This window comes from Physcomitrium patens, chromosome 22 (assembly GCF_059467195.1).
Source record: "Physcomitrium patens ecotype Gransden chromosome 22, ASM5946719v1, whole genome shotgun sequence".
In the NCBI taxonomy this organism is placed as follows: domain Eukaryota; kingdom Viridiplantae; phylum Streptophyta; class Bryopsida; order Funariales; family Funariaceae; genus Physcomitrium; species Physcomitrium patens.
In genome coordinates, this window is record NC_143431.1 from 1,589,317 (window position 1) to 1,616,157 (window position 26,841).

Sequence of the window (26,841 nt, forward strand, 5' to 3'; positions counted from 1 at the left end):
CTTAGATCTATTTTTGTATAGATCTTAGCTTGATTCAACTGGTCAAGGAGCCCTGATATCAAAGGTAATGGATACCTGTTCTTGATTGTGATCTTGTTGAGTCCTCGATAATCAACACACATTCGTAAAGATCCATTTTTTTTTTTTTACGAATAGAATTGGAGCTCCTGCTGGAGATTTTGAATGGCGTATGAAATTCTTCGCTAAATTCTCATCAATATATGTCTTGAGTTCAGTCATCTCATCTTGCGATAAATTGTAAATTGGTCCAAATGGTGGCTGAGTTCCTTCCTTGAGGTCGATTGAACAATCATATGGACGATGCTCAGGAAGAATATCTGCATTTTTTTTCTCAAAAACGTCTTGATACTCCTGATATTGACTTGGAATGCCACTTGAAGTCTTTACGTTTTCAGAAATAGGTGCAGCATAAATAGCAAAAGTTGATCCTTCTTTTGCTGTGTATATAAATGCTTTTGTACCTATCAGTACGGGTTTTACTATACTAGACTTATAATTTTTTACTTGGTTGGTAGAACTATTAATAACGCTTTGGAAAAAGTCAAGTTTACGCGAATTCCAATCTATTCGAGGGTTATATTTTTCTAGCCAGGATAAACCTAAAATAACTGGATTGGACAGGGATTTAATTATGTTAAAAGCTATGTAGCTATCATGACCGTCTATTGTTACTTTTATAGGATGAGTTTCATGAGTGACATCTCCAGAAGACAAGGGACGACCATCTATGACTTCTACATGTACTGGTTTAGGTTTCTGTACAAAGGGTATTTTACGACTTTTAACAAATTGTTCATCTAAAAAACATGCTGAGGCTCCCGAATCTAATAAAGCAGAGGCTTTGTAATTCTTAGGTCCTAAATATAAGTCTATTATAAAACAAGGAGAGGGTTCTGAGGAGAGGATAGGACCTTCATTAGGAATTGTACAAGGTTCCAGCTGCACGGTCCCTATTGTAGCTGAACGAATCCATTTTCCGACATGTTGTCTTCTTTGACCGTCGTACCCCTCATTTTATAGTTGCATCGTTTCTTTGGACAATGTTGAGCAGTGTGCTTAGGTTCTCCACAATATAAACATAATCCTTCTTGACGACGACGAATCTTTTCTTGCTCAGTTAGAGGTTTAAAACATACCGCGTCAATTTGCATGTCTTCTACTTCCAAATATACGTTTGGCAAAGATGTTGATGTTGCCATTGAGTAATAACGTTGAGGTTCCCGTGAATGATTCTCAGATCGAAATTCAAAAAGTCGATTATCACATTTTACCGCAAAATCGATTGCTTGACTCAAAGTTTGAGGATCAGGTAAGTTGAGCATCAATTTCTTTACTTCGTATTGCAATCCATAAAGAAATTGACTAATGAATGCAGCATCATCCCACTTGATGTCAATTGCAAGTTGTCGAAATTGTGAAGCATACACTGTTACTGAGCGATTTCCTTGTCGCAGAATTCGGATCTTATTTGTTGCAACACGAGTTGCATCGTGTTCACCATACATAGATCGAAACTCCACCAAAAAAGCTTCCAAATTGTCCAATATTGGATTTCGTTGTTCAAGAAAAGACGAAAACCATGACAATGCAGAACCAGAAAGTAGAGTGCCAATAAACCTGACTTGTGATCCCGGAGTTGGATAGCTTTGCGGTTGAAGTTCAATTGCCAATTGTACTTGATTGATGAACCCTCGAAACTTAGATCTCGTACCATCAAATTTCTCGGGTAAGGCAATTCTTGGTTCTCTAGTGCTTATAGGGTGTTGTACAATTGGAGAAGGAACGTGATTTGTTGTAGATGTTGAAGCAGCTCCGATCATCTCTATATCTCCACTTTCTGCTATTCTTGTTCTTTCATGTGTTGGTGAATTGAGTTGATGCATCGCAAGCATTAACTCCCTCATTTGCTCTTGCATTTGTGCCATTGCACTCTTCATTTCAACAAGCTCTTCCATAATGACCCTAAGAAGAAAAATTTGTTTGATACTGCTCAAGACAAAAGAAAAGAAAGACTTGATAACAAAGAAGATACTAAGAACAATATCAGTTTAGAAGTGGGTAATCCGCAAACTTCTAATACGCTTATGTCTTGTCAAGAGAAAGGGGTAATCCACTCTCACTCAAGAAAAACAAAGCTTTGATATTGTAAGTGTACTCTTGTCAATCTGTCAAGGACAAAGACTCGATGAGGGAAAATATACACAAAAAGGCTATCTCGATATAATAAGTCAAAATATAAACAAGTAGGTATATTAAAAGGAAACTGGAATGGCTATTGCCACAAGACAAGAAACTAAAGACTCTTGAACCTGGACTAGAAGCAAGAAAGGAGTTGACAAGAGTGAAGAAGCCTTCACTCTTGTCTCTATATATACTATCTAACTAGGGGCTACGTGGCGACGTTCTATAGGACCTCCAATATGTGTTGACTTTGTAGGACACATGCCTTGACTTACAAGGCAAGTTTTTCTACGTGTGGGCCACATAGTTAGCTTGATCTTCAAGCTAACAACATGTGTGGCACATGGCCAACTTGTTGACCACGTTTCTAATCCAAAAAGTCAATTAAAGACACCTATGAAGTCAAGGCAGCGTCTAGGAAGTTTTTAGGAAGCTTCTATATTAAATATTATAGAATTAGCTTACTTTTATCTACTTTTACTTACTTCTACCTATTTCTATATGTAATTATTAGCTTACATGATTATGGCCGTGACAGTTGTTAGCTTGAAGACCAAGCTAACTATGTGGTCCATACGTAGAAAAACTTGCCTTGTAAGTCAAAGCATGTGTCCTACAAAGTTAATACATATTGGAGGTCCTATAGAACATCGCCACGTAGCCCTTAGTTAAATAGTATATATAGAGACAAGAGTGAAGCCTTCTTCATTCTTGTTAATTCTTTTCTTGCTTCCAGTCTAGTTTCAAGGGTCTCTAGTTTTCTTGGCTTTTGGCAATAGCCATTCTAGTTTCTTTCTTAATATACATATCAAGTTATTTCTATTTTTTCATCTTTCTTTGAGAGAAGTCTCACTTGTTTATTTGTTTTTATCATATTTTTGTCTTTGACAAGTTGTGACAAGTTGTCAAAAATCCTAATGATTTAAGATTAAAAATATTTGTTACTCTTATTATTAAAAAGTTGGGTTTTTGAAAGATCAATCAAAACCATAATTATTTTTTGATACAGATAAGAAATAATCATATAATAGATAAAAATAAATATATAAATAAGTAAAAAGTATAAATTTGAATTCATTCTTCTTGTTTAATGTATTTGAAAGTTAGGTTTTGGTTAAATTTTGAGCATCAACATGTATTTTCGTGTCCTCTGAAAACCTTCCTTTCAACAATGTTAAATTGTTTGTATAATGATTTTTCTTAAAATGAAAAAGTACACATTATTGTCTAAACATCAAGGAGTTGCTCAAAAGTGGATTTATTATTATTATTATTATTTTAAAGTTGCAACTTTAGAATAAATATTTAGGATTTAAAAAGATTAAATGATACTCATTAAAATACTTGCTACAATTAATGACTCTTTATTTTAAGAATATACCTACACCACTCAATATAGTAAAAATAATGATAAAATTGAAATAACGTGTTCCAAGTTGTGTTATATTTTTATATAAATATTTTTTTCTAATTACTACATATTTGTATATATATATATATATGTATACACTGGCATTGACTATGAAAATGTGTACCAGTTAAGGAACTTATTCAGATTTCACAGAATATTATTTGTTGCAGAAGCTCTATAAAAGAAGTCTTAAAATATTTTACTTCAAATAATAATAATAATTGTAGTAATTACTATTATCATTACATCTTGCTTATATCCTCATAAGCTTATTAAATAGTAAAATAACTATATCTCAGCTCTTAAGAATGAACCAATTCAACTGAGTCAAATAACTAAAGAATACTATTTAAAAAATGCATAGGGAGTACACTCACCATGCATGACTGTATATTGTCATGCACTTTTTTATTTTTTTATTCTTTTTGTTTTCTTATTTTGCTAACGCTGAACCCATTTAACATGCATTAAAATGTAAATTATCATAATATTTTAAAATACTAGTTAAATAACTCATGGAATGTTGCAAGCCTTGTGGGAAAATCATATAAACAATAAATAAATAAATAAATAAATAAACCCCAGAGCAGCGTTGTTTTATTATATATAGTGTGAATAAGGGTGACGCGATCCTCCACGTCATCCACCACTCTCGTGTGAATAAGACCCGCATCGGGGAGACAAACCATGCTCCAAGCTCGGCGGGGAGGAGGCATTCATCTAACGAATTTACACATACCCATCCATCAATATAACATGTTTCATTCATCCAAAGCGGCTGTAGCTAGATGCCATGTTTGAGTTCGGGGCTAGATAACAACATCCGACGTGTTGGATGCACGTGTTTAAGCAGCATCCAAAATTGATAGCTTTCAACCAGAGACATCCTCCAAGGGACAAGGATATCCGCTAGCAAGAGGAGGCGAATCCAGGGGGCAAGGACGGATTCCGTAATTTTAATAATCGTACTGTTCTGACTTTCATGGCACGTTGTTAAAGTTAAGGGGGACTCCTCAACTTCCTTATGGGCGTCCCCCTTTGCGACTATTGCAGACAAGTTGCTTAAGGAGGTCAACTTGGCCATGTGTGTGGTCCTAACATACATCCTAATATTATATTAGAAAGTGAATCAAGTCCAAGCTTTGTTGAATATGTGTGTGTGTGTGAGAGAGATATTTTGTTTCTTCGACATGTATGACAAAAAAAATCTATTGTATTTATTCAAAACATAGAACAATGTATCTTTTTGTCTTTATCTAGGACTTCAAGGAGTTGTAGATTATCACGTCTTATAGGGGATAGTAATATTCTAGTTGATTGTCAATTTGATTTGTGAGTCTATAATAATCTTCTTGAATATATATATATGTGTGTGTGTGTATATATATATATATATATATATGTGTGTGTGTGTGTATATATATATATATATATATATATGTGTGTGTGTATATATATATATATATATATATATCTGTATATTGTATTAAATTCAAATGGTTGGTTAACTATTACAAAATAATTGTGTTATAATCCATTATTTAAGTTTTATCATTGGAATAAGTATGTAATTTCTTTTAGTTTTTTATTAAGATTTTCAAAAACATCTAATTTTCTTGTGAAAAATAAATTTTGTGATATTTATATTCATGTTTTACAAAAAATTAACAAGTCAAAATATGAACCATTAACAATATTCATGTTGAATAAAATGAAAAGTAATTTGAGCAATTGAAAGTGATGGATATAATAAAATTTCAAACTTTTATCTAAAAAGATATTTTTGTTCATTAATCATGTCTACTTTGATAATTAAAATTAACACATAGCAATCAATTGTCATTCTAGTAACATACTTAAATTCTTTTGACTTTGTTTTGTAAGAGATCTTGATAATGAGAATATTATAAAGATTTATGGCATGAGAAATTGTTTAGATTTGAAGAAATAGTTGAAAGTTTCTTACTAGAAGTTATAATATAAGTACAATGCAGGTTTTCTAAGATTTTGATTAACAATAGAATTGATGTTTATACTTGTCCTAGCTTATGAAAGATTTGACATTGCCATGTGTAAGTTAACAAAATAAAGTAAATTTACTACATTCTACAAATAAGGAAAATCAAATACATCCAAACAAACAAAACCATGAAGTAAGAAACCTTAATGATGAATAAATAGATTTCCTAAAGAACTTGATCAACATGTTTACCTCAAAGGTATTTCTTTTTTTACAAGCTTCTTAAATTGTGAGTGTACTCAAAGCAAAACTGCACATCAAAACTACAATGTCATCCAATGAACTGCAAAACCTTGCACATACAGAAACATGCAAACCAACCCACAACACTCTCAAAAGTGCCGCGAGTAACCCAATCTCCAAAGGTGAAACCTTTAGCCCTAACATCAGTGAACTAAACCCTAAAATGAGAGACTGAAACTAGGTGGGCACCAGGTGATGAAGATCGCGTGTCCCATTCAAGGTGCGGCATGCCATAATAGCCAGCGGTAAAGCTACTGCGAAGCACAGGGAGCCTCCGAGCACCGACTCCGCATGCGAGCACAGCCGCTTCCAATTGTGGGTCACAGCCTTTATCACGCAGCAGCTCCCGTCTTTCTCATAACTCCGCCTTTGCTCTGCCGCTGTTTCCATTGCAGGATTATTTCTGCACATAAATTCCTCATCCTCATCCTCCTCCATGGCTGCTGCTGCAGCCCCGTTGTTGTAGTGTCCTCCAAGCTTGCCTTCATATGGCTGAGGTTTTTTCTGGTCTTCGTGATCCAGGTCTGATGACAAGTTTGTGTCACTGCCCATGTCCTCGGTTGCTTGAGCTGAGACGCGCAGCTTGCATGATGAGAAGCTTTGCCTTCCAGAAGCTGCGGATGGAGTACTTTCTGTTTCTGCATCGTCGTCGGTCATTGGGGTGCATGTCTGATCGGAACTGTTGAGGCGGTTCATGTGATCTAATGACGCGCCGTCTTCGACGGCGTTGGGTGTTTCTGACGCTGGGAAGACCATATGGATTTCACGAGGGCTGCATCTGTCGGCGGCCCAGGCAAGCTCCCGAAGCCTGGGGAAGGAGCCACACGGTTCTCTGCGTAGCCCGGTTGTCTCCTCGTCGGAGCTTTCGACTCGGTACGAGTCTTCAGATGCAATTGGGTTGTCACGGACGCTCCAGCCTGTCTCGCTTGACGCCTCGCCGTCCAGTTCGGATGCGTTCGCGTTGTTCGACAGCATTCTGACAGATGATATTGCATCGCTCTGCGAGAACTTCATGTCATACTCGTGTAAGCTTCCTCTCAAATCAGGGGCGGAGAGGCTGGACAGAGAGCGCACGAGTCGCTTCGGTGTAACTAACGGCAGGAAATTCTTAGCCATGTTGACTGATTCCGTCGTCTGCAAATGAAAACAACAAAACGTCAAGACGAATCAAGCAAAAGGCCATCTTCAAATTGTATGTGCTTTACAAGCAATAATCGGGGAAATATGCGAAACTTGCACAAGGGCTGAATTGTCACCAAATCTTTGGAGCCAATGACTCCGTTATCTTACCTTATTTTCCGAGTTGACATTTAGATGGGCTAAACCACTGAAACGATATTTTAGCGAGTTCGGTTTTTCGTGTGTGGCGTAGTCTATTTCTCCATTCTGATTTCCAGTGTCGACCTCCGACCCTGCTAGTGTAGAGTTCTGAGCACGCTTTGGCGTTTTCGAAATAAAAAGCTCACGTTTCTCCACTTCAATATCCGCACTGGGAGTGTTAACAACATTCTCGTCCTCACCTCTCGCATCGTCATCGGTTGGCAATGTTATATGCAAGTTATTTCTTGAATCCCTCTGCATTGACGTTCTGCTCTCTACGGCATCCCTAAGTTTTGATTGCTGATCCAAGCTGTTGGTACCCCCCACCATCTTCAACATAGGCAAAATAAATCCCCCTTCACTCTTTGGACTAGAGCTCATCGAAGCTGACAACTCGGAATCTACTTCAGAAGATGCGGTTGCCGTGCATTCATTCGATGCCTCACGCAGATGTTCGGTAGCCCGAGGCGTATTAGTACCAACATCCTTCCATTCTTGTTCTTCTTTCAGCTTTTGCACCTGAGACCCGACTAAGTCGAGCTGAGTGGGCAGAAGAGGATAATGTGGGCCAGAAGTCACAGGAGCCCGAGGTCGGCAATAATCATCAGCGTAACCAATGTCAATCTCCTCCGGATCAACGCCATCTGCCCTCCTGCTACGGGGTCGAACATAGAATTCAAGATTCACTGTACATACAGAAAGAATCACGTCAGAAATTAAACAAACACACTACGACAACCCAATGTTCACCAAGCATGACGCTGCAAAAATACCAACATACAATCCCCAAATATAAGGCCATGGCAAACCAAGAAACTCGAGCACTCCATTCAATAAATGGTGCACACATAACACTTAGATAAACAAGAAAGCAAGCTGAAAAAGAGGTCGGATAAAGGTCACAACGCAAGAGTGGGGGGACGCAATTCTCACATCTACGTGACGGGGATTCGCACTCTTCCACAGTAGTAACAGAACTCGAAGGAGATGAAGCTACAGATCGGGGTGGGTGAGCGTGAGCCATGCCTCGGGTAGGATAAAGCGGTGTTCGCTGAACCTTTGACCTGCCTTGGCTTCGAGTAGGTGAAGGAACTTGAGCAAAATCTGAAGAGGTTAACACAGGTGAATAAGATAGATGGCGTGATTCTTGAGATGTTGGACTTCCAGCTACGGAACCAGAACTGGCGGTTCTAGGGCTACTCATAATCCCCTTGTTCGGAATTATAGGGACTCTGGAACTAGCCCCCCGCTTAGGGGTCGGAGACTGTGGAACAACCCTGTCAGGACTCATGGGGGCCCTCGGACTAGTACCCCGCTTTGAGACTGGGGAGATGGGGACATTTTCATGAAACGAAAAACTCCAATCACTGTGGTCTGCGGACCTCCGAACGGGACTCGCTGCCATGCCAAATGGTGTGTGGGTTGTATTGTTTCCAGGAGCCAACATCTTAGCTATGTGTAACGCCTCACTTACGGCCACTCTTACGTGTGGCATCTTATCGAGGCGGCAGCTATCCAATGCCTGAGTAAAAAAACCAACAAGAAAACGTATATCAGAAATGGCTCAAAAACTGTCTGTTTGCGCACACAATGGCTTTGCTCGCAAGCATTTACATCTCATATGCAATTACACATCCAGAGAACATGCCCAATTGGGAAGTTATGTTACATTTGAAACAAAACAACAGTACAGTATCTATGCGTTTCATTTTGGAAAGTTGAAACAGGAAGAACGTTCACAGAGCACGACAAGTTTCGGATTCTTCACGTACATTCAAAGCCGCATTCAGCTCTATTTCCAATGTCTCCTTATCAAGGATGGTGAGCACGGACTGGAGCATCTGGGCTGCAGCCTTACGAATCTGCCAGGGATTGGCAGTCACCTTCAAAATCTCCTCACCGGCCCTCAATAGATTTGCACCGTGGATGCTAATGGTGTCGGGGTTTACCGACGCCAATATGCGGACAAGTTGCATGTGAGCTCCTGACCGAGAGGACCTTTCGCCCAAAGCTACAATGGTGCGCTGACACACTTCCTGAACAATCTCCTCACTGGCGTACTTCCACTTATCAGTTTCAGCAAGTGCGTGAATGCAAGCAGCAGCAGTAGCCGCCACGGGCTCCAACTTCCCGGAAAGACAGTCAATGAGTGAAGAACATATTTCTCGCACAATTTCCTCTGAATCTGCCTGAGATGTGCTGGAATCTATACAATGCCGGGCAAGAGCTGCTGTGACTCTAGCACTGGCCACTTGCAATTGAGGAAAGCTTCCGCTTGCAGACGAAGACCGCACTATAGAGCCCATTATCCTCGGAATATGTGGGACAACAAGCTTGCCGTGCACCCGTGCTACTTCCTCAAACAAAGAAATGGCATAGGATCGCGTAGCTCCAGGTTCTCGAGACTCTGCAATCTGAACAAAGAAGGAAAGAAAAGCAAGGTGTCTCAATACTTGCCAGAAAAATAAATAAATAAACCATAACATTACGAAATCCTTGTAATGAAAACTCTCAAGGGTACAACATGACTCCGTTTAACTATCAAATTCAAAGCTCCGCCACGGTGTGGTGAAATAGAAAATCAAACCGGGAATAATTAAGTGAAAATTGAAAGAAATAAAATAAACAAATTTAGACCTGAGAAATGAAACGGGGCAAGGTGGACGCGTCCAGCTGCTCCACGAATAGCTTCAAGGATTTCACCGCAAGACGGCGAGTGTCTCCATCTGTGTCAAGCTTGGCCAAGTCCTGCTTCACCAATGGACTCAAATAACGGGAACTATCTTCCGTTTTCATCTTCTCCCTCAAACTCTTCTATAATTTCTGTTTGTATAAACACGGATTCCAACCAATTCCCTAACGATATACTCACATGTACGCTCAGACAGACATCGAAAGATTTTACCAAATAGTTTTGGATTCTACAAAAGCTCACAATTCACGCTTGAGTAAACTTTGCATTTCCAGATGCCGCGAGTTGGTGTGTAAAACCAATCCCGCGTTGTTGGACAAATCAAAATTTCTACGAATGAGCAAGGGCAGAATACTCTACTGCGAAAAAGAAAAATAATGGTTGTCTCGTGAACTTGATCACCACTCTTCGAAGTTTTTGACCTCCACCTGCTGTACCCTGGTGCTACAGCGCGGCGTCTTTAATGCCAATATTTTAGACCAAATTTCTGGTCTAAATTGCACCAAACTTTAAGAATGCATCGACTGCTTCTGAAGCCTTACTACCGATTCAGATTGGTGCGTAGAGTCACACAATTGCGAAAGGTAGGAAGTAAGAGATTCCAATCACAAATGTTTCAAAACTGGCGAGCGTCAAGCAGGGCTCCAGCACTCCTTCCTTTTTTCCACGTTGACAGCACACTACTGCGCACTAAATTCTAGTATCCTCTGAATTCTGGAAAATGATCAAGTCTCTACGAACACGAAGTACGAAAGTGCGAAAAATATCTTTGCAACAGGTTCAGCTCTTTGATTCTCTGCTTTCCTCCAGCAACGCGATGGGAGGAGATGATAGGAACTTGAATTCAAGTACAACAAACAGCAAAGTCGCGTGGAATAGTTTTTTTGCACTCGCTGCGTTGGGAATTTATACGCTTCTCACAAACCAACTCAAAGCATCACTCGATACCCAGAAATTTCTCAATTCTTCCAGACACAATTCAACCCAAATTCGTCCCAAACTCAGGACTTCGAAGAAACACTACAAAAAAACAAACAAACACACTGACTGAACAAATTCATAAACACAAACTACACGATCTTTGAGAAAACCTCGAACAACGTTCCGCAGATACGTTTTATATCCACAACGGCGATTGGACCCCACGACGCTAATCAAAAACTAAATAAAATAAAATAAAATAAAACGAGGATTCGAGAAACGGGAAGCGGCTCGATTCCCCAGAGAGAAACGAGCAAACTCTCGGCAACTATGACTGATTGAAGACTCAGCCGTCTGTGGACGCCCCTTCACCACCTTAAGCATTCACACAACTTCTTCGAATCTTAACCGAATCCCATAAACTGAGAAGCAGGTTGACTCATTCGTTAGTGAATTCACCACATCATAAGAACAAATTTATCCTCAAGAGACCCAGAAGAAGAAGGAAAAAAAGAGAGAGCCTGAATGGTTAAATCCCCTAATAGACACCAGCAACTCTAAACAAACATTCCAAGTTGGACACGAGAGCCGCTTCTCTGCTCGCGCGGGACCCACATATCGCGACGCCGCGCCGTATTCTATACCATCCTACCGTAAAATTGTACTACATTCGACTCGAATATCCAGTGGCTTGTTTTGCTCAATTGTTCGGCATCCAGCACAGTGATGCTACTACAAAATGTGAAGGCAACGATGCTCATGAATTCCTCTGCGAATACGTATAAAACTACACGAAATACCAATACCCCACCTGCAGACAGTGAACCTGACTTTGCTAAAAATAGGAAACAAGCTAAAGATAGCTCCGTTGCTAGATGTGGCAGTTTCTACGATCAACTGAAGCCAGAAGCGCAGCGAATGGGAGTCGCCTACGTCAATACGCGGTTGACCTGACACCTAGTTTCGGACGACTGCCTCAAACCATACAGTTGTTTCGTGCTTGGTTTAGCCACCAAGCCCTGGTCCTCAGGATCGATGGGGCAGTAAAAGTGGCAAGACAAGCAACGGGATCATTTGACTTGGTAGGGTTTGCTTCGGGGACAGAATCTGCCCTCAGTGGAAGTTGGCCACAGATCAGGTGGGTCTGGGAAAGGGATCCCAGGTCGTATCACACACACATAAAATATCAATTTCCTTTCTGTGAAAATTGATGCGCGTGCTAAAATTGGTGGCAGTTTCGACAGCGGCTGAGGGAATGTGAGAATTTTTAGGGGCACGCTTCAAAAGGGTGGCGCTGATGACTATCAGCGGTGATGGAAAGTGAAAGCCTGCTACGGATGGCTTCGTTGTGAAGGCCCACGTCTTCGCCCTGCAGCCTTGCCACACCTCCCCATGCTCGTCTTGAAAATTCTCGTGGATTCTCGACACATATTAGAATGCTTTTGCGGCGTGCTTCTTGTGAAGTCGGTGCGATTGGCTTGCAATCTCCCTTCGTTCCACCGAAGAATTGATCCGTAAATCTACAGCTCTTCACTTCGAGGTTGAGAAGAGCAAAAGTTTCACACTTTTTCGTAGCAAGCTTGTTCATGTGTTAAGTGCCGGTGATGAGAACCCCAATCAATTGAATGTGAGTGTGTGCGGCTGCAGGATATTTCATGTGTAGAGTGGGAAATCTACCAATTCGATTCCAACATGTGAGATTGGATTTCAAGAAATTCAAGTTCGAAGATTCCTCCTCTAGGTTCAATAGGCGAGTGGCGCCTCGTTCACTATCGGATTTCTGCGCTTTTGCTTTCATTCAGAAGATGGAAAAGAAAAGAAGAAAAAGTACATACCCCCATCTCTCCCATATCGCTTCGTTGTAAAGAGCGGAAGAAAATTTGATTTATTTATTTTTAAATAGCGGAAACATGAAAGAAATGTGCGAGTTCATTTCGATGAACAAGCTATGATGAGATTCGGCACAAGACTGGCTACAGTAACCGTAATCACAGAAAACTATTGTTCGAAGAAGAAAGACCACAAACTCAGTTTGCAGGTCCCAATGAGAACAAACCATCAAGTTGTAATTATTTAACAGTTTTGAAACTAGAAAAAGTGTCCTTGGCACTGCAAAGAAAGCTGCCACCTGAGTTTCTGCAGCACGTCTCCAAGTTGACCACGTAAAGCACACATGCGTTTTGCCTGTTGAAGTTTCGTTTTTCTCATTTTCGTCCACAGCTGATTGTGCCTCAGATGCTTGGAAGCATTCGCTGAACCAAAATCCCACCAGGTGCCTATCGTCATTCCGTTCAAAACTTTGTTGTTAAAAACAGTTTTTGAGTGGAAGTTGACTACGTGATAACTAAGTCGTTGCAAGCTGCCCAATTCAGTAAAGAGATTGTTTCATCCCCGTCCACGACTATCCAGAGTGCAGCCCAGGCCCTTAATATATATTTGCTGCGTTGTCGAGATAGGCCATGAAAGCTCCTCTCAATTGCTAGATCAGGATACACAAGCGTGTCGACATGAAAGCTTTGCATCCAAGGATAGGAATTTTTTCACGACAAAAGCATTGCTAGCTCATCACTCTTCTGCAATACTTGTATCCATTCGGTGTGATGGATTCCCGAGTTATGTCAACAATGCCGTGAGGACGATTCTGTAGCTTGAACGCCTCAGACTTGTGTGCATCAGGATCTACCATCGGCAGTGAATATGTCGCCAGGGTTGTCCAAGCCACTTCATCCCACAACTGCTCATGTGCCTCCAGATGAGGTAATGGCGGACCTTGCTCACGCCATGCTCTATCCTCTGCTCCATTCAATTTATGCGTTCAACTTGATAGTATACCCGGTGCGTCATAGTTGAAAGAATCTACATATTTCCTAGGTGAATGCTGCGATGCGTGTACTTCTCTTCAACGTACTTAAAATGTGGGCTATCAAATTTATGCGTAACATATAGAAATCTTGGTGCGAGTTTTCAGCAACCAACTAGAATATGTAATGAATTCCGAATGCGAGAATACTTTATCTAATACACACTCTTGTGAGGTGAGACAGCTCGACAACAGTATTCAGAAAGTTGTGAAGCAGGGGAGAGGCTTGACAGCGGAGGAAGTAATGAATGGGAGGTTGATGATGTACGTCGACTTGTTCTTCGATAGTCCACGTCGGGAGTGAAAATGGTTGATAATGAAGGTGCTATGACAATCATCTTCCATCCATTTTGTACTCGTGATCGCAGTGGTTACAATGACTATACTCTGATTATCCTTATTGTTTACATTTTACAATATATTCCAGAGGGAAACCTTTCACAGAAGTGGTCAATGAACCAGACGATGAACCCAATTTCTATCTGCCGACAACCGTGCGGTAGTCTACACTGTGGTACGAGGTTAGTGCACAGTTGAATTCATAATTCATCGGGTGAATGAACGTATCATGTGTTTAAGTTTGGAACACAGAATAGCAGTGAGGAAACAGAAAGGGGCGTTCGTAAGGAGATCTCAACAAGTGTTCATTGCCCCTAATGCCTCCATATGGGATCAGAGATGGAATATGATGCAAATGACAATTTCTACACAACATTAGGACGATAGCACAAAAATTATCTCATTTTCTCATAACTTTCCGTTCTTGTACAACGAGTTCCAACAAATCATCTCCTGTTTGTTGAAGATGACAAGTCAGTGGTCCCAACACCACACAAATCTCATCAAGGCATGTACCTTCTTCGAGAGATAGCCTCCTGCGTGTGTCCAGGCTTGGAAGTGTCAACATGACACCTCGCACCTAAGCTGGGTGCCAACTGCAGCTGCGTCTATAAAGACTTGGCAACGGCTGCGAAGGCAAATGAGCATCTTCAGCTTCACCACTTCCCACGTTACACCATAGGAACACACTCTACCCTCCACGAAGAGGTAGATATCTGGGCTAAGTCGTGTTCTACGTCTAGAATATTACATTAACGCTACTAAAGTGCAGAGTCTAACCAAAACCTAAAAGAACTAACCAAGAGTGAAAAGATGGTCAAAACTAAGATTCCACTCTGAGCAGCGGTACCACTAGTTGGTCTGGTTTGCGGCGTGTATTTCGTTAGCCCAATGATAAAACGACAGTTACCTACAGATGGGTTCTCGGTTGTGATCCTACCCAGGCCTTGAAAGTTACATGCGTTCGGGTCTTGGTTTTGGAACTGGAAGTATGAGTTGAAAGAATACGAGGCATTCTGGACCGCAGACAAGCCACCACACGACGACCCAGGATATAGTGGTGTACAGTCTGTTCGGGAACAGGCAAAAGCTACGTTCTGACTGAGATTTGTCCTATCAGCGTTCTCGTTCAGTACACAATACTGGGCACTCATGTAGGGGGGGAACTCCGCATTTTTAATCGTCTGTGGGGGAGCGCCAGTGCCAGCTGCAAAATTCGAAAAAAGAATTAGCTTTAAATCCCGCCAACTGTGATGTGCCCTGTCTTACAACCATGCATGATAGTATTGGATGGGACAAATCCAATGCACAGTGGACAATTAAACAATTATTTGACCAAACCGATCAGAAATTCGGGGGGGCGTGTTCTCACTACTACCGGACATGAAATATGTAGACCCTCGGCAAAAGGGTAGGCACAGAAACATACCTGCGAGGTCGAGTGGGTATTTGGCAACCCCGTCGTAATAGAACATGCCCCAATGCCGCTCAAATGGACCAGGAAGAATGCTCTTAATATTCTCATCCAGAAGGCCGAACATGTAAAATTCAGTGAAGGTGTTCGGTCGCAGGGGAGTTCCAACTTTGCTCTGCAGGTGGTTAATCAACTGCTGATTATATTTCCCTGCCAGTGTTGGGTTAGCAAACTCATTTCCATCTGTAGGCCACCCTATTTCACCGAGCAAGATTTCCATCGCAGGGTATCCCTCGGCTGTCAGAGCTGAGATAAGGGCATCAAGGCTCGCATCGAGGGCATTCTTATAGATAAATGTCCCGTCGGTCACGGCGGACGTAGATCCCTCAAAAAATGCGTAATCAAGAGGGAAGTCGGGGGATTGATACTTGCTGATAAATGGGTACAAATTGACACTGAACGGGGCACCAGTACTGTTAAATATCTGCAGCATGGGTCGAATTTGGTCGAGGTATTCGACCTTGAACCGTGTTTCTGAGGGCTTCACAGCACCATTGAGGATATCGAAGTTAAACGGAATAATGGTCCTCACCGTATTCGCTTGACCTGCTTTCGCAAGTGCGTTAACAATGTTTCTGAGAGCTGGCAAGGTTGTGTTAAGATACATTCCTTCATAGGCAGTAAGGAACGGCTCATTGCCCACAGCAACCCATCTGCACAAGGACAACATGAAAGTCAAAAGAAGATCCAGCCAGAAAGCTCACTTCCTCACACTCTAATCAGCGACGGTTCAAGCGAGGACCGACTTCAAACAGCTATCACATCAATGAATAGACGACGATGACAACCAACGAATGATAAAACCACCACATATCGAGGGTTTCAACCTGCTCACAAGCTTCAAAGATTCAGATCTGGCATTTCTACTATAACATCCTCTTACACTCTAGCAGAAATAAAAGTATACCCGGCTGAACAACTACAAATCCCAACTGTATAGCTGTATCACTCCCAGACTGTGACCGGACGTCAAATAATCAATGTCAACGGCTGACATTCAACATTGCAGAAAGTCCTAATATCATCATCACATATGATCCACACAACGGTGAATGAATTGGGAACGACACAGAGATTCAGAGCAGGGGCTCAAAGTGCCGTGACGGGTCGTACCTAATATTGGCACCTCCCTTGAAATTGTAGGAGGTCACGTTCGCCTTCACCCAATCCTCTGCTGCTTTTGGGTCACCCGCAAGCGTGGCAAGCAAGTTATTCGGGGCGGCCACCATGACTTCAATGTCAGTGCCCGCCAATGCTCTTATGACGTCGTAGGCGGCATCAAAGAGCTTCACCTTCTTGATGCCATTCGCTTGCAGCATCTTCACTACATACCCAGGAGGCAGTGGATTTACAGAAATAGTCCCCCAGTTCACACCCAGGCCGTTCACAGTTTGAGAAACGACCAAGAAAAGTAGCGTAACCACAACCACACGCCATACACCCGGTTCCCTAGCCATATCGCTGAAGCAAATTTTATTCCAGACACCCTATCCGCAAACAATCACAGCATTCATGCCTCACAATCGCCACGAAGCTCTTCAACGAATCTCCTCTGCTGCTCTCAAACACCCTCACAACAATCCGCGCACAGTCAGAGAAACCCAAATCAATCCAAGGTCCGGGTCAAGAATCCTAGTGCCAGCTGCAATTCTCAGTGGAGAAAAGCACCCAGATGCAAGCTCGCCCTACCCAACATTGACCAAACAGCACACTCTCACTTCAGATAGCGCAAACCTCATGAATTCTCGCAACGGCTGATGTACCCAAGCTGCGGTAGCGACAGCACAGGCACAGATTCCAAAGTGGATGGCCGAGCTCGATCACAAGTAAGCCGGCGGGAGGAGGCAGGGGGCCAAGGCGGGTACAAAAGTGACGCCGCAATGTATATCACAAGGAGTGCCGTGGAATTGGGTCGATGCAGGGCGGGTCGGGAAATGAGAGGAAAGAGACGAAATCCAGAAGAGGGGGGGGAGAAGCGGACAACATGAGGATTTTGAAAGTAAAGGGCGAGAACGCGGGTAGCAACTGGAAATGGCAATGCGCCGTTGAAGGGTGAGTGGATTCCAAGCTGGATTGTCCAACGGGGGACACTCGATCATCGCAATCCTCGGCACTCTATCGATCTCTCTCGCTCTCTCGACTCGACCCCACTCCACGGCGACCCTCTCTTCGCATCCTGGCCACCTTTTCTCGGCCACTGTTCTGTATATCTGTTGTTTCCATTATTCATCCACTTGTTTGTGCGTTCGTTCGTCTTGATTGTCGTGTGGCCTGGGCCTTTCGGGTAGACGGTTGGTGATTCCTGAGGTGGCATTCCTCCACGTGGCCGAGGCTGGGTCGTGTTGGGTTTTGTCCTACTTGGCAATTATTGGACCAACGATTTTATGTATGTATGTATGTATGAATGTGTGAATATTAATATTCTCTTTATATTTATATTTTTACATATACACATATACATATATACACAATTGTTAATGTTACATCTCCAATTGATATAGCTACACTCCACATGCTATTCTTGTAGACAATTAGTTCATAATATGCCTCTTTCTTTCATGCATTTTATTCTATTTTTGCTTTGAAAAGAGTGGTGGTTGAGAGAGCGAGACAATGAATAGTTCATGAAGATAGGTTGCTTGCTATTTTTTTCAAAGATAGTTTAATTCAAAACTATGTTTAATTGGCTGAAAAAAACAAAAATAAACCTCTTCTTCTTTTTTTGTTTTTTTTTTTTTAATTTGTTCTATTATGGGTCAATATTGGGGTTAAATATTGGGCTCTAAGTGTAGAAGTGTGCTTTTAAGTCAATTTAAGTGGTGTAGGGATTACATAGATTGTAGAAGTATTAATTGGAGATGTAGCACTAACTAACTAACTATATATATATATATATATATATATATAACTTACATGTACAATATACATATGTTATTATATATGGTATTACAATGTGTTAGAATTATTCTATGTGCTTTATTAAGTTCTATTTGATGCAGAAGTATTTTCCTTTTTTTTTAGAAATGATTTATTTTACTTTATTTATTTACAATAGTACAATACTATTGAGATTGTTGAAAGCACAGTTGTTGACAATGCTAATTGCAAATAAAGTATTAGACTTCTTTAAGTTATAGCTTGAGATATTGATGAATTTTTATAACTATTTAGTAAGTTATTATTATTATTATTATTATTATTTGATATACATGTCAATGACAAAAATAAACATTGTCATTTGTAATACTTGTTCAAAGATTCTTTGTTGCACAATATCAATATTTATTAAGCAAAAACAATAACAGTTAGCAAATTTGTTTTATAAATTTTGTTATATATTTATTACTGTTATTGGTTGTATTCAATTTTGTTTATGTAAATTCCCATCAATTTTAAAGTTATCATTGTTAAATCAGATGTACTATGATGAATTTTGTATTGAAAAATTACAAAATTGGACAAGTGATGCACCAGGCAATAACTTTAATGTGAACTTTATTTACGTTCAAATATTTCTTGCTGATTCTAGTAGCTAAATATTTGAAAAGGCTACTGTCAAATTAAGTTGATACTAAAAATTGGAACATTGTGTAATACAGAACAAAGAATGTTTTTCTTTTATTAAAAAAAAGTCAGTAATTTAATAATTCTTATTGATGTTAGCAACTTTTAATTCTCTACAGTTTGGCAAATTATTGATATAAGACAATCAATCAATTTATTAAAAATACTGAATCTTTTGTATAATATCTACATGCAATGAAATTAATTAAATTAAAAAGGTCGTAAATTATAATATAAAAGTGATATTTTAAAAATAATAACATACGGATTCAAAACTTTGAGAGAACTATTAAGGGAAAAAAAAATTACAACTAGATATCACCATATAGAACAACATGCCCAAAAAATCCATGTCCGTATGGTTTCGGAAATCAAAACTTCAACATGTAATATGGGCAATGATTTTGGAGGAGTAATTCTTGTGAGTGTTTTGGAAAGAAACACTACTCTATTCCAACATTTCACTTTAACAATGCATGAGATCATCAACATGTCAAGAAAAAGTAAATATTCATCTAACAACTTCGGCTAATAAGTAAAAACAAAAAAAACAGTAATAATTTGCAAAATACAAAGACCATAAGCGCAATCAATAAACATTAGGCATTGTTGATGTTTGATCTTTCACAACCCATGACGTCTACATCTGGTCGTTCTGTGTATATGTATATGTCGACATATACATGGAACGACCAGAAAAGACCAGAATGTAGCCATTGTTACCAATATGTAAATGAAAAATGTAAATGAAACCGAGCGGAACCTGAACTCATAAATAAATTTGAAAGAGAGACCCATCCATGCCATTTTTGACAAAGAAACACCACCACAAAGGTCCTCCACATTCTACTCCCCTGCTTATGTTATCCAGGGAGCAATCCACAAAAACAACGCACTGTTCAACTCTATCGTACACTGTACTGGTAAATTCTACAACCTAAACGAAGCTGTCTGGGGTGGCTAATTCTGCTGCACCTACAGAGATCCTTATCAGACCCGAGGTGGAGTGGAGCCACATCCATTTTTGTCTAGTGGGTACGACACAAGAGGGTGATAACACGAACTGCTGACTCCGGAACTTTCACTCAGGTGATTGACCAGATTTCCAGCGATTCTATTCAAAATAACCCGCGAACAAGGTGTAGGGAGTTCCAGGCGTCATCAAGTTTCTATTTCCAATGATGTCCTTAGGAACTCCCCTACGTTGAATGTGAACACCTCCAACACAAGTACTTATTCTGTGCATCCACGTATCAAAGGGTATGAAAGGAGGATTTGCTCTTGGAGGCAAAGTCAAGTATGATGACACTGGTGTTGTCCTTTGTTCGCTTCTCCCGAGCTTGGTCCACAAGCAACTTTGCAATTCCTTGTGCACTAGAGTGAGAACTCTTAACACCACCCTCGGCAATTCGATCACGAGTCTGAGAAGTACAAACCAGGACCTTAAGCACTTAATCTACAGGAGAAAGCACTAGATCAACACGAGAATCCAGCAAGAGGAATAATAACAAATCAATGTGAGCAACTTCACCTCAGCAGCCAATTGCAGGGCTCGCCGCGGACTCAAAACGTCCCACAGTCCATCACTGCGACCAACAACGTACAAATTGGTACAAAATGAATAGTGGAACATAGACAGTACTACATTTAGTAGTATTATTGACAAATTCTTGAATATACTTACTGAGAAAAAAGAACAAATTTTAAAAAAAGGAATCAATTGCAGCTGTGAAATTGTTAGGTGGCTGTGCATAGAAGTTACTACAACGATTACGAATTCGCGGATCTCGATTTGGTTGTGATTCACGGTAACTTGTGTGATTAGTGCCGTACAGAAGAGCAGTGAGAATAGTCAACGAACACCGATGCGACATTCAGTTGGCCAGAGCACAAGATGAAGAAAGTATGGACATACCTCGCCATCACTACCAGACCCAAGCCATCTCCACTAAGCCTGAAAACATTACTGATGAAAGGCTCTGCAGAGAAAGCACTTTCTTCTTCTTTTAAAAACTTATCTCCAAGTGCACGGGCAATATTCATCCCTGCATTGCGATTAATTCGAGTCTTAAGAAGGAAATTATTTGCTTTCATGCAAAAACCACATTACTAACCAATATTTTTGATCCCAAACAACACAGAATCAGTTGCAAGCATGCAGATCGGAATGGACAACCTCCACCCTGCTATACAGCGCATTCTAAATTCTATAGGAGAAAGACATGAATGACCGACACCCATAGATGCTCTTTTACCAAAGACTAGCATTTGTCATGGTAAAATTAGACTCACCAGCCAGACGATTCTCGCCTTCTTTCAACTGCTTGCCACTCTCTAATAATCGTAACCTTTCTTCTTTACAAGTCACCCTATGGTCTTCTGTCATAAGAAGCTGCTGATCACCATTGCTGCAATACACCAAGTAAATCTCGCGTTGATAAGAAATCCATTAACTACTTTCGATATTTCATGAAAAACAGCATACGCGTGAAAATCAACAAGCTTACATGTAACACAAAACCTGGCCTAAATTTTCTATTTGGAGTCTTCGTTTTCCATTTTGAAGAGCAAAAACTAAAGTACATGCTCCTCGCAACTCCCAAGTGACGATAAATGTGGAAAATAAAAAACTTCAAAGTCAGAAAATCGACAGCGACTTGTAATCTAGTACAATCAGAGTTTCTGTACGGCTATGTTGTGCACTGGACAGAGCAAAAGAGATGTGTGGGGCATATCAAGGACCACTACAGTAATTCAGTGACCAATATTTCTCACCTAACAATGCAATGAGAGTCACCAACATTGGCGCACTGAGCTACAAACCCAGAGGTGGCATCTGGCCACATGAGGAGTACCGTTGCCGTACAGCCCTACACATTAGACAACAGTCTTTATCAAGATCTTAGTCTTCTAAATAAAATTTGACACAGAATAGATAAACACCAAGATTGACATCAAGGTCAAGCAGGTCACTTAAAAGTTTAAAACTAGCAAACAAAATAAGTTGATCTCCGAGATCGTCAAAAAGAAAACAAACTACCTCATAAGGAAAATCCAGTGCTTCTTCAACATTCCGAAAGGCAGTTCGAAGCACACTCGAGGCTTCATTGTTAGTGAGCACTCCCTTTCGGGTTTCCTCTACTGCAAGAAGTTCGGCCATCTTTTGTGGCATTAATCTGAAAAAGACCCACCACGAACAGAAAGGTGATCATCCATTCTTTTTTCCCAAAAATGAATGCGTAGATGCGAAAGCCAGTGAAGTAATATGAATATAGCTCTTCCTGCAGACAACCACGCACGCCTAGACATCTTGCTAGATTCGCATTCGCAGAGAGATGATATCACATTTGTACCTGCTCGCAGTTTCAGCAGCAGCAGACCCACCATGTCCATCAAACACGCAGAAAATCCCAAAAGGAATCTGGAACCATAAAATTAAAAAAAGTATACCTAGGAAAATAAACCCCAAAAGACTTGAAACAGAAATCAGACGTACTTATATTTTAAGCCAAACAGGAACACTCTGCACCCTTGACGTTATAATGATTATTTTAAAATCTAAAACTGCAACTTAGCTGAGGTAACACGAACTATGACACAAGATCGGTGAACAAGTGGCAACTAAGAAACACTTACATAGCAAGGAAAGCAGCAAAATGTAGCTCGAAAAAGAATGCAGAAATAACAGCTCTTCCTCTTTGCAAAGGGCTACTTAAAAAGAACCAGAAAGCAGAAGAAGAACAAAACCTCGTGTGTATCTCTCAAGGGCCATTCACAAAGGCACACATCTTCCATAGGCAATGGCCTCCCACCACGGCGATGAGACATGGGATCTGACGCCACTCCAACCTCAAAGGGTGCCGAGGCTATGGACAGGTGAGATGCCGAAATTCGCACCTATAATCCCCTCCCGCAGCCACAAATTAGCAATCACTCAGCTCAAGTAAGAGGAAGACTATCATTTACCAATGCAATGATGGTTCTCCTGCTCCAATGTAAGTCCTCTACATATGATCAAACCCTTCCTAAAGGGTCAAGCTAACTTATTCTTAATAGAGAATAGGCAAAATATTGATAAGATCGTCTCCCAACCAAACTTTTCAAGTATACTTACAAGTACATTTGATGATGAACCAAGAGTAATGGTATCCCCGTTAGAAAGGGGTGTTGGACGCCCACGTTGCCGTACAATTGAGTTGGCTTTATGAGAAACACTTGCTGGCCTGCTGTTGACAAGGGTCCCATTCAAACTGCCCATGTCTACTAGCTCCCATTTCGACAACTGCCATCCACATATACATCGCCAATTGAACATCCACATGTAGTACTGAATCTAACTGGCAGAAAGTATGGCTAATATCAAGCAGAACACGTCTAAACCATGGCTTAAGATCTCTTCCTATCTTATTGATAGCAAGATAAAGTTATCCAATTTGAGTGCGTTTTCCAAGAACAACAATGACTGATGAGGCCGAGTAGCCGCAACTAAGTGTGCAGATCGAGTAAGGACAAGGAAATAATGCATCGGCTATCATATCTCACCTTTGCATTCCAGCTAATGACGATATGCTTCCCAGAAACCTCGGGATCGTTGAGCACCAAGTCATTCTGTGGCATGCGACCAATAGTCAACACAGCGTTTGAACCGACAACCTGTTTCTCTGCACGAAGGCCAGCTACAGGTCCAGCTACAACCTCCAACTGAATTTTATAATCTGCAGAATCTCGCAAACAATGTACAAAACTCGTCAATTGAGGATTATAGACAAGGATTCAGGAGGCTCCCAAGTTCAACCAAAGATATATTACATCCAGAATCGGAAGCAACACCAAAAAGAGACCTGTATCTTGAAGAATAAGATTATTTCAAATAAACCATCAGCTTCATAGCTTGTGAAGTATGATAAAAGGTAACATTTGGTAACTAGAAACTCACATGGGAGACCTAAATTTGAAGAAGCAGCTCGAGCTTTAGGAACCTCGCCTGCAGTTGGCACCTCCTTCCGAACACTACGTTCTGGATCATTCAAATAATCACTCTCGACAGTCACAGCAGTCTCTAAGCCTCTCTCTAAATCAGGGACTGGATTCGATCCTCTAGAACCTCTCCAAGTGTGCCCCAGACCCACAGCAGCGTCGCTACCTTCTAAAAGAGGCTGCAGCAAATCCTTGGGTCTCTGCAACCAATCCCCAAACCCCACAATATCAGGAACCTCCATTCCTCATCCGACACACAGCAGCAACGAGAGTGCATAGCATGTACAACATGCACTTATCAAACCCACGCGCATACTCACTCTTCTAAGCCACTGTGTACAATTTCCACAGTGCCAGACCGAAGTCTGTAAATGAATTCCGCAGAAACTCTGAAGCTTCCGATTATGAAATTGATCTCACAAACACAGAGGAATCGCCACTTCACAAAATGGTAACCTAAATTAGTAATCTAACCGACTGGCCCAGTTTGCAGACCTACACATTCCGAAATATCTACGCCCCACGACTCCACCTGATTCTTGTCATAATCGGGTGCGAAAAATTGACAGGGGCGCCATGCGATCCAATGACCATACATATCCATTGCTGATCGTACGAAACATCCATCTTACTGAACAAACAGAGAATCTCCGAATACAATACATCGGCAATGCGAACGCAATGTTCCGAAAAGCCAACCTATACTTAGCACTAGACTGAAACGCACCGCATCCACGACCCTGGCAGCTATCAAACGCATTCGAGGCAAACAACCCCGAACATGAATCACAAGCATGGAGCTCTCAACAAATTGACAACACAACCCCGCGTGCATTGCGACCCTTTACAGAGGCGCCATCCAAGCGCACCCTCCACCTCATGACCCGGGTTAGGTCTGCCCCTGAAAAACCCATCATCGTGCTTGTGCCAACATTCGATGGTCAATTGACATGAACGTAACTACATAGAACAAGGGGTCAGGGTACAACAACGAAACGGGCGCGCACCTGCACAGTGGGGGAGTGGTTGTCACACGCGGGCTCGTGGTAGCTGCGGAGCTGTCGATGCCGCAACCTGCAGGTGCAAGAGTAAATCCCGTACGCGACCACCACCGCTAATCCGCCGCAGAAGAGCACCTTGGTCACCTCCATTTTGCCGTCCCCGCCTACATCCACCCCCGCCCTTCTGGTCGTCCTCACCCCAAGGCCCCACATTCTTCTTCTGCCATCCTCCACCCCCACCGTCGCAATTGGGCATCCCAGCCTCCTCCTCCCCCTCCCCCTCCTCTATTGACGTAAATGTCGTCGTCTTGGGCAAGCTCCTCCTCGCCAGGCCAGGCAAGGCGCAACATCAACTCTGTCTCTCTCTCTTGCTGCTGCTATTCTGCTATTGCAACATTACCCGGCGTTCTCGGTCGTCTGTGCATCATATGGTGCCGTTGTTGGGTGTGGAAGACGCGTGCGGAGGGACCTGGACGCCGCGAAGCCGTCGGCGTGGATTTGTGACGGGATCCGTGCGCAGGAACAGGACAGAGGAGCAACAACGGGCCTCACCTCCCATTCCTTCTCGAGGAGGGCCCTCATCATCCTCCTCCTCGCCCCGCCCTCCTCCGCTCCCGCCCACCCGGCCCGGCCCGTTCCCCCGATGTACCCGGGATGTGGACCCTGCCCAGTCGGGCAGAGTCGTGAAAACTCTTTACGCGGGGTTGAAAGAGTACAATGATGGGCTGTTTAAACATGTGGGCTGATTTAGAAAAAAAATTGGTCGCTTTATCATTTTCTAATATTTATTAATGTAAATATGTTTTTATATGAGTAATAAATTTTAATACTTGTGTGTTTTGATGGTATAGATTTTTTAGATTAATTTTAATTATTATTTCCTAAAATTAATTTATATTAAAAAATATTATTCTTATAATTTTATTTTATATTTATTCTTTCTTTAATTTATTTTGTCATGATTTTTTTTGAATTAAAAGAAAAATATTTTATTTAATTTTAACTTTGAAAAAATATCATATATACTCCTAAAATATGTTGAAATATTAAAAAGACCCATTGACTAAATGCCACCACTCAGACGTGCCATTGCAAACTTGTGGAATAAGTTGGCTTACTTTGAGGCCAAAGGCAAAGCATAGAGAGGTGACCAACTATGGCAGATTGCCTTCAATTTGAGATTCAAATGCAAAAGAGTATTCTATGAAGGGCTATGCAATCAGATCTGCTTCAGTTTAACAGAAGACATCATCTATATACATATACATATATATTAATATCAATTATTGCACTCAAATTGTGTAATGTTCCATACTTCTATTTACAAACAATTATTGGAGAAAAGATGCAATTAGGTTCCATTGGCTTCCAAAGCTCATCAATCAAATTAGACCTCCATTTTGAAGCTCTGCCGGATTCTAAGATTAATTAAGACAAGGAAAGTAGGCAAAAAAGAAGAAGATGGAGATGAATTATGCCAGTCATCTAGCTCAAAGGAATTGAATAATGACAAATATGGAGATGGAGACTAGACAAATGTTATTTGTTACAAATATGAGATATGCAATGATGAATTTAGAAGTGTAAAAAGATTGCATTTTCATAGGAGGAATCACCTACAATACACCTTATGGCATAATCCAAAGCAAAAGAAGAAGATAATTGACCAAGAGGTTGTGGTTGACATAGGAGAAGCTATATTCATGGTGCAAGGTTTGGAAATTGTAAAGACAAGCTTAGTAATTGAAGACCTTCCAAAATTGTGCATATAATCTTATAACCATGAAAACCCTAAGCATCTATTAATTATTTTAGGT

At 41.1% G+C, this 26,841-nt stretch overlaps 3 protein-coding genes and 1 long non-coding RNA gene across 4 annotated transcripts; 1 reads left to right on the top strand and 3 right to left on the bottom strand.

The window, feature by feature from the left end:
• Positions 1–5,767: 5,767 nt before the first annotated feature.
• Positions 5,768–11,303, bottom strand: LOC112275191 (uncharacterized). Its single transcript, XM_073530343.2, has 6 exons — positions 9,834–11,303; positions 8,969–9,610; positions 8,130–8,718; positions 7,167–7,882; positions 6,066–7,010; positions 5,768–5,883 (listed from the first exon to the last, which is right to left on the bottom strand). The coding sequence occupies exons 1-6, from the start codon at positions 9,990–9,992 to the stop codon at positions 5,845–5,847; spliced, it is 3,090 nt and encodes a 1,029-aa protein (XP_073386444.1). The 5' UTR covers positions 9,993–11,303; the 3' UTR covers positions 5,768–5,844.
• A 1,736-nt stretch (positions 11,304–13,039) lies between these two features.
• LOC149986596 (uncharacterized) lies at positions 13,040–14,115 on the top strand. Its single transcript, XR_016500166.1, has 2 exons — positions 13,040–13,566; positions 13,854–14,115. It is a non-coding gene; the product is annotated as an uncharacterized LOC149986596 (long non-coding RNA).
• A 268-nt stretch (positions 14,116–14,383) lies between these two features.
• Positions 14,384–17,514, bottom strand: LOC112275017 (glucan endo-1,3-beta-glucosidase 5). Its single transcript, XM_024504935.2, has 4 exons — positions 17,217–17,514; positions 16,596–17,037; positions 15,438–16,135; positions 14,384–15,215 (listed from the first exon to the last, which is right to left on the bottom strand). Exons 2-4 carry the CDS (start codon positions 16,937–16,939, stop codon positions 14,770–14,772), a joined length of 1,488 nt encoding a protein of 495 aa, XP_024360703.1. The 5' UTR covers positions 16,940–17,037; positions 17,217–17,514; the 3' UTR covers positions 14,384–14,769.
• A 2,275-nt stretch (positions 17,515–19,789) lies between these two features.
• LOC112275016 (protein phosphatase 2C 70) lies at positions 19,790–25,540 on the bottom strand. The gene is made up of 12 exons (XM_024504934.3): positions 25,031–25,540; positions 23,983–24,223; positions 23,589–23,761; positions 23,161–23,328; positions 22,794–22,943; positions 22,400–22,467; positions 22,087–22,222; positions 21,822–21,916; positions 21,339–21,454; positions 20,962–21,091; positions 20,578–20,632; positions 19,790–20,467 (listed from the first exon to the last, which is right to left on the bottom strand). The coding sequence occupies exons 1-12, from the start codon at positions 25,235–25,237 to the stop codon at positions 20,300–20,302; spliced, it is 1,707 nt and encodes a 568-aa protein (XP_024360702.1). The 5' UTR covers positions 25,238–25,540; the 3' UTR covers positions 19,790–20,299.
• Positions 25,541–26,841: the final 1,301 nt, after the last annotated feature.

Coding starts and splice junctions, on each gene's coding strand:
- LOC112275016 (XM_024504934.3), bottom strand. CDS start 25,237: ATGTGGGGCCTTGGGGTGAGGACGACCAGAAGGGCGGGGGTGGATGTA. Junction 20,633..20,961: donor GGTCTGGTAGTGATGGCGAG/GTATGTCCATAC, acceptor TGTTGGTCGCAG/TGATGGACTGTGGGACGTTT. Junction 20,468..20,577: donor CCCTGCAATTGGCTGCTGAG/GTGAAGTTGCTC, acceptor TGTACTTCTCAG/ACTCGTGATCGAATTGCCGA.
- LOC112275191 (XM_073530343.2), bottom strand. CDS start 9,992: ATGAAAACGGAAGATAGTTCCCGTTATTTGAGTCCATTGGTGAAGCAG. Junction 7,011..7,166: donor ATGTCAACTCGGAAAATAAG/GTAAGATAACGG, acceptor TTTCATTTGCAG/ACGACGGAATCAGTCAACAT. Junction 5,884..6,065: donor CACGCGATCTTCATCACCTG/GTGCCCACCTAG, acceptor TTTGATGTGCAG/TTTTGCTTTGAGTACACTCA.
- LOC112275017 (XM_024504935.2), bottom strand. CDS start 16,939: ATGGCTAGGGAACCGGGTGTATGGCGTGTGGTTGTGGTTACGCTACTT. Junction 16,136..16,595: donor AAGGGAGGTGCCAATATTAG/GTACGACCCGTC, acceptor GTCCTTGTGCAG/ATGGGTTGCTGTGGGCAATG. Junction 15,216..15,437: donor ATACCCACTCGACCTCGCAG/GTATGTTTCTGT, acceptor CGAATTTTGCAG/CTGGCACTGGCGCTCCCCCA.